At 39.2% G+C, this 13222-nt stretch overlaps 1 protein-coding gene across 3 annotated transcripts in view; it reads right to left on the minus strand.

Moving 5' to 3' along the window:
- The window catches only part of SPATS2L (spermatogenesis associated serine rich 2 like), an 83009-nt gene that overhangs the window by 10748 nt on the left and 59039 nt on the right, over window positions 1-13222 (minus strand). For all 3 annotated transcript variants that reach the window (XM_051787097.1, XM_051787098.1, XM_051787096.1), the window contains 2 exons: window positions 12407-12607; window positions 11839-11974 (listed from right to left, as the gene is read on the minus strand). In XM_051787097.1, the coding sequence (XP_051643057.1) occupies window positions 11839-11974; window positions 12407-12607 (337 nt within the window). The remainder of the gene's footprint in view (window positions 1-11838; window positions 11975-12406; window positions 12608-13222) is intronic.

Here is a 13222-nt window from a genome sequence, read left to right on the forward strand (position 1 = left end):
AAAAAAGAAAGAAAAAAACCATAATTTAATCCATGCTAGGACTCCATTCAAAATTAAAAGCTGTAACTACACATACACTTCAGACCTTAATTATGGGTAGTTTTGAAATGGATAAGACTTAAAAAATTAAAACTGAAGAAACATCTAGGTAAGCTGACTACAAAAAGATTAGTGATGATCAGTGTATGCTGATTTACACAAACATCTTACTGGCTTGCTCACATGTCTGCACAGATGTGGAAGTCACTTTGATTTACCTCTTCAGCACTGTCTCAGCACAGAAACCCTCAAATGACCAAGCAGTCCGTTTCCTAATTAAGCCACATACACCATTGCTGCTATCCAAGTTAATGCAGCACAATAATAAGAATAAAACACAATTAAATATGTGTGAAAAGCGGTCCTTCTCTTCCTTAAATAGAGATATTTTTGCAAAACATGTCAGGGCAAACAAGAAAATGGTTTGTGATGTAAACAAGCATTAGAGTACCTTCATATTAGAGGTCAGCTTCCTTGACCCCTTTTCTCTCCAGGACTGGGAAAGAGTGGTTCAACTTTTACCTGGCTTTCCTAAAGGAATTGTGTGCTTCTCCTTTCACAAACCTCTGGTGCACAATCCCTGACAGTGCTTTTAAGCTGTCAAAGTACAAACTGATCAGGTGGGTCTGCTGAGAGCAGACAGTAGTTCTGATAAATGAACATCATGAACCCAGAGACATTTTTCAGTAAGACAACACCACTGCAGAATGTTCTCCAGTGGGCAGTGCTCTGGTGAGCCATTCCACTTTCCACTCACTAGTTCCCCTCTTAAAGTTAAGTTCACATTTAATAAACACCACCAATACTAATGTTTATGTTTGTATAAGTGAGTAAATGCAAGTAGCTTCTAGAGGGGAGAAATTGCAAAAAGTAGGTCAAATACCAGGAGTACATCTAGGCATGCACTCAAGGGAAGAGTGGAGTTCTCAATCCTTTTAGTAAAATCATCCTTAAACATAAGCTTTTGTATGCATTGAAGACACTGAGTTACATATGAACCAGCTTCTACTGAAGAAAGACATTATGGAAAATTCAAACTCCAAAAATTTTTCTAGAACATCCTTTGCAAGAAAGGCAAGATCCTATAGAGTTCAGTGGGCAGTAAAGAAAGACAGAAGCCTTAAAGAGTAGAGAAGGACTGACAAGTCCTTAACTAAAACAGGGAAAGATTGGTGAGCAGGCAGCGTGGGGAACACAGGGCAAACACACAGCTGACAACCAAAAATCTACCAGCTAGAATGTGTTCAAGTGCCATGGCATGCTTCCTTGAAATCTTCACATAAATTAACCAAGCTCATACGGGAGCTTTGCAGCTCTGCAGAGTCCCACCCCAGCCTACCATGTCACCTCTAGAGAAGGAGACCTTTACACTGCCTCTCAACAGCCAGCAAGAGGGACAGAAGCAGGTTTTGGCTGATGGCAAAGAATGCAAGACAATAAAATTGCAGTGTAAAACATTTTTGTTTCATACATAGAAACAAGACCAAAAATATTGTTTTGGCCTGCCAGATCAATTTAGTGTGACGTACACACCAGAGGAAATAAAACAGCAGGGTTTTTTTATGGTAGAGCAAATCTTAAAATGAAAGGACATACTTGTTCCAGTTGGCACTTAATATTCTCCAAGCATAAGCATTAAACTTGAACTCCAAATAAGCAGGTGATGATTCCAGCTTGCTCATCTAAATAGTGATAGCTTTTCAGAATTAATCTATTTTCAATTAGCTTGTGTAACTACATGGTATAATAAACTTCCTTGGCTTTCACAGCAGGTGGCTGAAATGAGTCTTTTAAGTTCTTACCTATTTCTACCCTCCACAAAGAGAGTTTAATGATCTTTAGTATTTTCCCTTAAATTAAAAGTGCATATTTTTGCTTTTTCTGTCTCTGTTACAAAAGTGCCTTCCCAGTGCACTACACACGTTATATAAACAAACTTTTGTCTGGAAAAAATATTCAATCAACAAGGTCACAACAGCAGAGCTCATCAGAAGTGTGTTTTAGTGCAGTTCATTCCATGACTGTCCTCTCTGAACTCTAACAGCAGATCCTTACTAAACTGCTTGGCCAATAGCATTTTATTTCGATGCCAAATAAAACCACTTTTAATACTAGAATGGGAACAAGGCCATAGCAGTCCTTTATCATATTTTATAGTCATATCTTTTCTGTTACTAGACAGAAAAAACATTTGGTACCTTTGTCAATGTGAGACTAATTAATGCAATAAACTAAGTTTTAACAGACAGATCTTCATGAGGTTTCCCTTCCCTGAAGACAATGCAGCTGCACTAATTTCTACCAGCCAACAGTATGCAATCTCTCTCTTTAAAGGAAAGGAACATACTAATTCTCATCTGGAAGTGCACAACCACATTTCTCACCTTGGAATTCATAAGTTACCATACATCATATATAGGGAACGTTAATGTTTCCTTAGGAATTCCTAGGTCAATCAGTACTAGGAAATGTTAATTTTTTTCCTAGTTTGCATAAGGGTCAATTATTAAGGAAATGGTGTATGAATCAATTTGAGTCCTTTCTAGTCACATAAAGCACTTCAGTGCAAAACTGAGCAACAAGTCATCCAGCAAGAACTTGGCAAAGTTCTAAACAAATGAAAACCATAGACAGAAAGCTGAAAAACTGGCCTAGGAAAAAACCCACAAAACAAATATGAAGAAAAAACTAAATGCTAAGAGGTATAGAAGGAGAAAGGACAAAGACACTGTGGAAAACTCAATGGATCAAATCTTATCTCTCACTCCTGCTAGGATCTTACCATTTTCACATAAAGCTCAGACAGCCCCTTAATGGGGCTCAGTATGGTGATCATGATCAGACCACAGCACTAGTGTTTTGGAGAACTCCTCAAAGCTCAGCTCATCAATGCCTCCTGGGAATGCACTTTCTTTCAATGCTTCTTAGTGCCCATTTGACACCTAAAGGTAGTCTCAAGCTGGTACACTCCAGTGTACAGCCTGCAGTCATTGCTGTGCTGTGGAGAACTGGATACTGGGTGCTATAGGAACTTTCTGCACACTCAGGTATGACCAGATTTGAGCTCTAGCAGAGCACGGATCAGAATGCATTTCAGATCTAAAGACACCTCAGGGAAAACATTCTGCTCATTCTTTCCTCTCTAGTTATGCTGTTTCTCTTAGGTCTTCTATAGATGTTAGGGACCAGGTTTAAAATCATGAACAGACTACTTTAGCTGATGTTTTGGAGAAGTCATAATCTTGTCAATTTTTTCTGATTATTCCAAGCACCAAAAATCTATCAGGCTTCAGCATGCCTTCTCCTTAACTTGAATATCAGCACTGAACATATTCCCATATACCATCTGAGACTCTTGTGACAAACACACAACTCAGCACCACTTCTCTCTCCGATTGTACCTGAATCCATGCCCTAATCGTGAGTTCACAGGTTCCCCTGCTGTAGTAGACCAAATAATGGGACTCAAATCCCCTCTCCCATTGACCAGACTCAAGAGCAGATCTGAATCAAGTGAGTCTTGTACTCCATGACTGATGCTGGAGCCAAAACAGAGTAACACTACTACCTCTTTCTTTTCTGTCTCCCTTCACTACACCTCTCTCCCGAAAGGGCTGATTCTGTCCTTTTCTTACCCGTCACTTTTGCAGGATCAGGACCTGGGTACCAAACTCTAGCTGTCAGCATCATAACACTGTTCACTGCAGGTGAGGATCTGCAGTCTGGAGCACAGGATTTAGAAAATTTTGAGGTGGGAAGGGAGACAATTTTCTTGAAGGGACACAGCAAGGCAGAGGCTTAACATAGAGGACACAGCCGGTGCTTATGCTGCAGGGATATGAGATGCAGCAGGAGAAATAGCAGCTCTCTAGGAATCATTTTGTTTGATTCCGAAGGCAAGAACATAATTCTATTCCTGGTCAAATGGACAGTAGTCATACCTTGGCCTTACACAGGCAGGCAGAATTCACTCTAGTATACAAATGGCTAAAGAGTTGCAAATGCCAAACTACAATGAGTTGCTGGCACAGCAATGGTAGGGGTAAATTATGCTGACAGCTGCCTCATTTCACAATTTCGTACTCAGAATAAATTCTGAATTTGTTCTGACATTAGTGGAAACAAATTAATCTTCCTCTAGTTTACTGCATGAAATTTAGTGTTTGCACAGTGAAAAAGAAAATACACTTTCAGTCAGCTGCAATACCTCAAAATCCCACTAAAATGATTAAAGTTATTAGTGCCTCTTCAGAAAAGCTGCATCAGATTGCCAGGCTGGCTCATTTATAGCTTTACTGATGAGAATCACAAGGGTTCCAGATGACCAGAATCTTCTCCTTCCTTCTGCCTCTTCCAGGCATTATTATAAACCTATTGTGCCTGAAGAGATGGGGAAATAAAAAGATCAAGCTGACATGGAGGCAAACATGCTGACACAGCTCACAAAGGTAAGCCCCAACTGCATAGCACAGAGCTTACTGATAAGTGTAACTCCAATGAGTCCTTTCAAAACCCTGTTAAACCCCCCCAAATGCCAATTTTTAGCTTGAGGTGTTCAATAAGCTTCACTCTCCCTTGAACCAGCTTTGTGCACAGTTAGAGAATGACTGTTTTGGAGACTCAGCAAGACAGTGTCAGCTGTGGTATCTGAACAACTCCAGCAGGGCTCTTCATCTGGAAGGGGGAAAGAGATATTTTTTCATGGGCATCCTCTGGGGTCTGGTTCACCAGGAGAACTGCTGGAACACTGAGGTACAGTTGGAGCCCTTTTTTCAGCAGGAAGGGAATTAATCGTGGGACACTGCTGGAGTTTGACAGCTTAGGCTTCAAACACCCTTCTCCAGTGACATTGCTCTGTCAACACTTTGGAAAAGACTCCAGTAGCTCCTTAAAGTTGTGCAGATTGACAAGCTTCTGACAAACTCAAGCAAGTTTGAGGGATGTTAGTACTGTTACTGTCTCTGCTATATTTGAGCTGAGATTACAGGCAAATTCACAGGACAGTCCTGATAAGCTCTGCATTGGTCTTTAAGTATTATGCCTTATTTCCTGCACAGATTTCCCTTCTGACACGAACATATTTGACCCACAAGCAGGGTGAAAAGACAACTGATAAGAACCTCTAAGTCAACTGTGTATTTCACAAAAGAATCTTGCACCTCAATCCCTGAACTGTCCCTGTCAAACTTTCAGCAAAGGAACTAGAATGATGTAATGAGATTGTAAAATAATGCCTGATCACCTGTAATGGATGATTACAAGTTTTACAGGATTACTGAGTAGCCATGCTACTTTGTAATTGGAGAAATTATACAAGTTTTCTTTATATTAATAAACCTGTAGGAAAAGCTGTTACATTATATATCTTGCAATGTTTCAGTAAATAATATTCTTCCAGTATTAGCTCAATATTATTTAAATGTTCACAATGTTGGAAGGTTATTAATTGATCACCATAGTAGCATATGCACAATGTTTACACAGCAAACATTGATCATTCTGATCACTAATACAGTGTGACAATAAGAAGATTAAAAAAAGACATGATAAATCAATGTCACTGAAATCCTTCCCTCTGCAGTGTACCACCTAGTAGAACTGAAAATGCCCAAAGGTTTTTAGTTATTCAAGTTTATTTTGTGTTTATTTGTCTTATCTATCTTCACTAACATTGTTCTCTTTAGCAGCCAGCTCGCACAATGGGGTCTGGTAAACCCACCATAATTAAAGGTCTATTTGCAATTTTCTTTTAAGACCTCTTTACAAACAACTAGAAATTTACTGCCTGATCAGTTTTTCACTGAAACATTTAAGCTGAAAACTGACATGGAAAATCTTTTCCAGAAAGAACATTTCTAAATTTTATTTATTTAGAATTGAAGGCATCACCTTGGGATTTGGCAGCATCTTAACAATTTTGAGTATGAGCTGCACCATGGCTTGTTAGCATCCTGCAAATTTTCACCTAAATTTGTGAAGTATTTCTTTCCTATTTGAGTCTCAGTTTTGATCTGACTACTGAGGTATCTGAATACCTTACTGGTTTTATATATTTTATCCTAAGCACACTCTGGGGCAAGGTAGAAGATGGTTGTTGAGCTTTGCTATAGAGAAGAGGCAACTTTCCCAAAAGCACCTTGGAAAGAGGCCACAAAGAGAGAAGAAGAGTCTGGTTCTTTGGTCTAATGTCTGTTGAAATTTTTCAAGGTAATTATTTCCTTCTTGTGTTTAGTTTATGTCTGACAACAATGACATGCACAAAAGCAACAGCCTACCTGCATGGCCCCAACAAACATGCGTTCTTGTATTGTACTGAGGATGACAAACACACCTATGAACGACTGGGAGGGAAGAGGGGAGACACAAGGCCATCAAGTATGAGCAACAGGTTAAGAGACTGTAATCCATTTTCGCAAATTTGGTAAAAAAATACAGAGATGAAGCAGGGAACTGTAAAAGACAAAGGGGCCAGAAAGGGGACATTACATATCTCATCGAAACCTAACTCCCCTCATTTCATGAACTCTGCTCCTTCTCTCCACTGATGCACAGCAGGGGTGATCCCAGACTGCTGGAGGTCGTGAGAAGAGTGTAAGCACAAGCCCCTCTCCCAGTGCTGCAGCTCTGCAGGGAAGTACCTGGTCTGAGGTCAGAGTTGTTGGATCAGGTTCTCTCTCATCCCCCAAGCAGCAGGGACAGGGCCCAGGGGTCTTGGTCAAAGCACTGGTCTTTCAAGGTACCTGAAAACCCAGCAAGGCCCAAGGACACCTAAATGCCAGGAGACTGTTTTTTCCTTCTCTGCACTGGCAAAGTTAAAGACTAGATTGTGTGACTGATGGGCAAACAAATATCACAACAAACTGCAAGAGGACTTGAAAATCTGTACTTTAGAAGCGTAAGGACTACCAAAGGCCAGCAGTCACACAGACAGAAAGCTCATAAGGAAGGATTCTGAAAATGCAGAGAGAAACAGCACAGGAAGTCTGTTCAGTGTAAAGCAATACTAGTCCTGGCCTTTCCAGGCATCTGCCCATGCTCCAAACTACCACATCACTAACACAAACAGTCAGGGCTATGGGCAACAGAAAACCATCATCTTTACAGTTTGTCAAGTAGGGGTCCCAGAAAAGGGGTGACTGTGTTCACTCACTGCTCTGCAATGGTGACCACTGCTCACCACCCTGCACCAAGTTAGCACAGACACAGTTATTTTCTTTTAAATTACTTCTTCCCCTATTCAACCACTTCTCTGCTTTGACTTAGAAAATAATACTAAAACTGCTTAATTTTACCCAAACATGCAGCACATGCTTTCTAGTTGTTCCCTGAATCTATTTTAATATATTTTTAAATTGTTGGTACTGCCAAACTCCATCTTCCCAGCATTATGTCAGAATGAATTTTTTATTCAGCCTATGGTGGAGCATTCAAGTGCTTTTCTTCACTCCAAAAAATCAACTGTGTTGGTTTTCATGCTCTCTATAAAGCATTGGACATAAAAATGTGTTTGAGATGCAAAGAGTAGAGAAACTTGAATTTACGTGGTTCAGTTCTGCATTCAGTGTAACGAAACCTGGTTCCTACTATTTCTACAGACTATTTTCTGTTCATGGCAGACCATGTGGGCAAGTAGCAGATGTTTCCTTTTAGTTTTCCATATGACTGTGTGAATGCCCAATATGTGAAAATTATTTTCTGGCAAGGGGTCTTACGGGGAACTCTGGCTCCTTTTGTGCTCTACACATTTCACTCAGATTTCCTGGGGCTCTCCTTTTATCCCCAGGATGGTTATTCAGTCTCTTGGTGGAAAAGTGAGAACACAATTATAGCATGCAGGTTTTAAGCTTGGCAACAAATGTCTAAAGTGCACTCTAGTGAGAGGGGAGTTCAATTAGCTTTTCTGACCTACCCCTGCAACTTAAGAACTATTTGGTAATCTTCTTTTCTGTGCTCTACACTACTGTGAGACACGGCTATGCTCTGACATATTTTACACTCAATATTAAGAGGAGCAGCTTATGTTCTCACTCACACAAAGGTATTCCTGAAAACCATACAGCAAAGCTGAATGCAGTGAGGAGAAATGCTGGTTCAAGGAGTACTGTCAGGACAATTTTCCTCATAACTTTCAGGCACATGTGGGCTTTAGACACACCACCCTTCAGCTTGCTTTGCTCAGTGCTCTCATAACCTTGGGAAAGCCATGTCATAGAAAGCCCAGCAAGAAGGGGTGACAACAGTGCCAGATCACAGCAGAAGCACAATCGACATGAGACTGTGAAAGACTTCTTGTGAGGCAAAGTGCCCTGCCTGGACCAGCCCATGGATTGTAAAATGCTCTGGTGCCTTCTGGCATGAAAAGCACTGTACAAAATCAAGTTGTTATCACCTATTCTGAGCACATGGAGAACTACTCCAGTTGGCAGGAACTTCTGGGAGGCTCTTTAAGAAAGGGAAAAGTGATCTCACTGCAGTGTTTTTAAATAAGCATCTTTCTGGGACTGTTATTTGCTCCATTTTGTTAAAAAGTTAAAATGGAAGCAAGCATTGCATTTTTTTCCCCAAGCTTTTACAGGTGTTCACAGCACATCTGCTCCCTAGCACTGCTTTTTTAGATTGTGGGAGGGTCTGCACTGTTTTGCCAGAGAGGTGACTTTTCAAATAGCAGCAAAGTAGTGACTGAACATGTTCAGGAGTAACTTCCCTTCACTTGTTAGGTCAAGCTGTGAAATACTCAGCCAGAGACAGACACGGATTTCCACTGACAAGTATCACTCAACAGTTTCTGCTGCAAAAAAAGTAAAGTTTTTGTGAGTCTTTCTGCTGAAGCTTTCAGGACACACATTTATCTCCATAATAATGGTTTCACATACTGTCTGGAGGTAGGAGGAAGATATATGATACTGTCTTTGCATACTTCATTCTTTCTGTGATCAGTAAAATCATGAAAAGATTTTAAAAAACCAAAACAGACTATCAAAAAATTAAAAATATTACTGACTCTTGCAATTCAGTTTTGATTCTGACCTAGATTGTAAATGCAAGAAAGGACACAAAAACAGTCTTTTATCCTATTACCAAAGGAAGAAAAATAAAAGAGACACCAAAGTAGTATGTGTTTCAGCATTCAGCTGCAATGCAAAATTAAAGCTTCTGACTTCATTCAGCTTCATTAAAACCCCTTAGGGGGTGACAGCAGTGTTAAGCTCCCATCTACGTTATGGTATTGAGCCCACTCAAATATTCCTGGCAGTTCTGAACATGGACAGCATTTAGTGGCTGTTCTATGTTTATCTGCTGTACATCTCAACCAGTCTGCACTCCAGCAGCAACTGGAGAAGAACTTGGAAAAAGCTTTGGAATCACTATCACAATGGAGATGTGATATCATGCCCTTCCTTTTGGTCACTCCACAGTCCTCTGGGAGCAACAGTTTAGCTGAATTGCTTAATTTTCCTTGATAGGCAAGTTGACTGTGTCACAGAGAATTCCTACACCCAAGAAGGGTGATAAATATGCAAGAGGCTGTGGGCTCATTTAATACTTTAATCCTCCTGCTACCACTAGTCATGTTTTGTTCAACTCTGAAGCAATGTAAATAACACACACTGAACCATCCAGCCCAGGAATATGATGTGTTCACTTTATGAGGTCTGAAGCTGTATGTATCAATGGTTCTGCTGATTTCTACACAAATCCAGTAAATCTACAGCAGTTGGCAGCAAGTCTTCCTAAACAAGGCACTGAAGGCAGCTATGCCCATCTTTCTCAGCATTTAGGCCACAAGGTCATAGGAAATATCACAAAACTCTCTTTAACTTCAGCAAAGAAGGTGTAAAGTCATGCATTTTACTGTTTAAACCAAAATTCCCCTTCATTCATTTGAAGAAAAACCTAAATATTAGGTTTATGAGCTGCCAAAAGCAATATAGCCAGCACTGAGATTTCCATAAACATATGCTGACATTATACTGTCCTTGTTGCAGTGTTATGCTACGTGCATGAAATTGCTTTGCAAGGCACAAATATTCAGAGCACAGATCTCTTACAGATCTATTCTAGAGCTTCTAGTTTCAGTAATTTAGGCAGTAAAGCTGGTAGGAGGCAAAATTAAATGAAGCCTATTCAAAAGTTTTCCAGGCTATTTTCATCATTAAGTACTTGCATTTACATCCTCTTTTGGGGTAACTTTGTCTTTTCCTCTATTAAGTAACACATTTTAGCATGAGGCAATATACTTCAGTGTTTTTCAAGCTAAAACATGAATAATGAAGAATTTTAGTTCTGAATTTACTACCCCCTACATTTTTAGGTCCTATCAGAGTTCTAAGCCTGTTCCATGACCAGAACAATTGCTTAAAGACTGAATTAACTGTTACTGCCTGCAACCAACATGTGACACTACATATTTTCAATACTGCTACCAAAAAAAAAAAAAAAAGAGTGTAGACTATACAGCAAATGAGATCCAACTATGAGTTTATTCAGAGAAAAGGTCCCCTCTGAGAACTACCAAAAAAAGGTGCAAGGGGTTAATGAATTCAATTTTCATATTGCAGCAATCTAATTACTACATTCAAGTTGATAAACAAACATCACTATACTGGGTCCAGAGCAACCCTGACAACATTATGCAGTTTAGTTCAACTGGTGATCACAGTTCATGTTTGCTGGAGTACAGGGACAGAAACAAAGCTCCCCTTGCTATACAGTAAGTACATGGGCAGCTCAGTGAAACAGAATCTTCCCCAAAATTAGCTCAGCAGTAGCACTTGGATTTTCTGCCCATACAAAAGTGGAGCCCCAGTGGCACTGAAGTCACTTCTGATGCATCACTGGAAACAATGAATACACCAGTAAAGTCCAGAGTTAAACTTCTTCCAATTCTACAGCACTTAGATAAGATATGCTCATACAAATACTGACAAATACTGTGGATGAATTAAAGGGGAAAGGTTTTTGTATTCTTCTGTGATTTGTAACCAAGTATTGCACATTTTAACATGATTTCTTCTGTTTAGTGCAGCTGTCTAATACACAGGTTTTATATGACATCTATGCTTAACCAAGGTCAAGTAAAACTCAAAGCAGAAAATATTTTTCTATGACAAGAACGTACAAAATATGCAACTTGCTACTACAGCAATTATTTCTGCTATAAATTTTCAAAAGGCATAGATATACACATTGAATATCACAAGTAATCAAAATTACAATGGAATAAATAGATTAAAGACATAAAAGCACGAAGAAAAAGAATGAATTAAAGATGAGAATTGGAAATGAAATGATGAATGGGAAAGTTAGAAGAAACTATGTGGGAAAGAAAAAAACAATGGTGGATAAGAACCAAAGATGATGGGATGTGAAGAGACAGTAAAGGACTGTCTGCCAAAGAAGATAAGATCAAAGAAACAGTATAGAAAGATGAGATTTAAAGAAGGTAAAAGAGACTTCAGAAAATCCTACAGACAGGATATTTAGAACTGCTTTCATTTGCTCAGATATGCTGCCACTGGACTTGATACAAAAGAATTAGGTCAAGATGGATCATTTAGGGCAAAAAAAACCAGTGATTTTTTTCGAAGAACTTTATGTATGCAAGCAACCACACACTCATGCATATATTACTTCCTGGTTGGTGAGGAGTGTCATTTAATGGCACCATGTATTTGTTTTTTTGCAATCAAATGCTGCAAGCAAAGAGGGTGTAAGTGACCCCTCCCCACTAACGCCAGTGCCCTAATTAGCCCCTTTTCTTGGGTGGTGCTGATGGATCTCTGAAGTTGATTTACCTACCAGCTGTGCAATTCTGCAAAAGCAGCTTTGATCTTCTTCACTGAATTATCCACTTCCTCTTTGATCATCACACGGTATCTGGTTAGAGAAACAGTGCAACGCTGCAAGTCTTTTACTGATTTTTCAATGTTTGGCCCTAAAATAGAAAACCAAAATTGCACAAAAGTCAGAAAGCTGGCTTTGGCTTTTCTGAATGAGGGGGCAGGAACAGTTCAAAGTGTTATTTGCCCAGATTAGGATGAAGTGGTTATCCTCCTGAAGTCCATAAATCCAACTATTCCATAGTCCTTCCCTGGTGCTATTCAGTTTCTAAACGCTTGCTCAAATCCATCACCCAAAACAAATAAATATTATAAAGGCACTATTAGTTAGAATTACTTATTTCAAATTTCATTTAATATAATGTTAAATAGCCCATAAATTGTTCTACTCATTTTTGTTATGCTGAACATGATTCTGCTCTCACTTTCCAACACATCATCCTCACATATGTGAATTCCCATTTTTTTGCCTAGAGGCCTCAGCTCTCTTAACACGTCAGAACATAGCAACCAGAGATCCAATTTACCTCTTTTTTTAACTGAATCATCTGTCTTTGTTTCAAGTTGGGTTGTAGCATTGGATGATTTAACTGAGGAAGATTTTGACTTTGGCCTGCCTAGGTTACACTGGAGTTGAACTGATGACTGAGGAGGCTCATGCTGTTCTACTCCATTCATATTCTTTGGGCTTAATTCCACAGATAATCTCTGGCATTCTCGTTCTCTGTCTGCAAGAAAACATTAAGGATGAAAACAGGGAGTTATAAGATTAGGAAAGATATGAAGCCTTATTGTTAGGGCAGAATGACTTTATGCCTAAACACTGGAAAAATCAAAGGTGTTTTCACTGGCACACATTCCACAGGACCTCAGACGGCCATCACAACAATGAAATTGTTTTGGTTATTAAACACTAATTGGAACACTTCTATGTTTCAACAGTCTAAAAAAGAAAAACTCATTTAAAAAAAATCAACTCTTTCATGCTGATATGAAAAAATACCTCATAACATAAAAAGTAAACTATCAATTATAATTTTAGCCTGAATATTTGAGAATAGAACTAGAGAGGAAGTCTGCTATGGAAAGCAGGAGACTTTAATGTTGATATATATATATATTTATATATCTCTATATCTCACATATCAAAAAACGTTCCTCATTTTATCAGAATTTTAGAAGCACTGATTAAACATTCCTACCTGAAATACTTACCTTGCCTGATTAAAGATTTCTATCAAAAGCAGCTGCTAAGAGGAACTAAGCAGGAAATGAAACTGTCAAAGATTAGGTTCCTGGGTTCAACAGCTTCAGAGGGATATGATAACAATGCCTGAGCCTAT

The sequence above is a fragment of the Manacus candei genome, unplaced genomic scaffold (assembly GCF_025592945.1).
Source record: "Manacus candei isolate 608988 ecotype Guabito, Panama unplaced genomic scaffold, ASM2559294v1 h1tg000023l, whole genome shotgun sequence".
NCBI lineage: Eukaryota > Metazoa > Chordata > Aves > Passeriformes > Pipridae > Manacus > Manacus candei.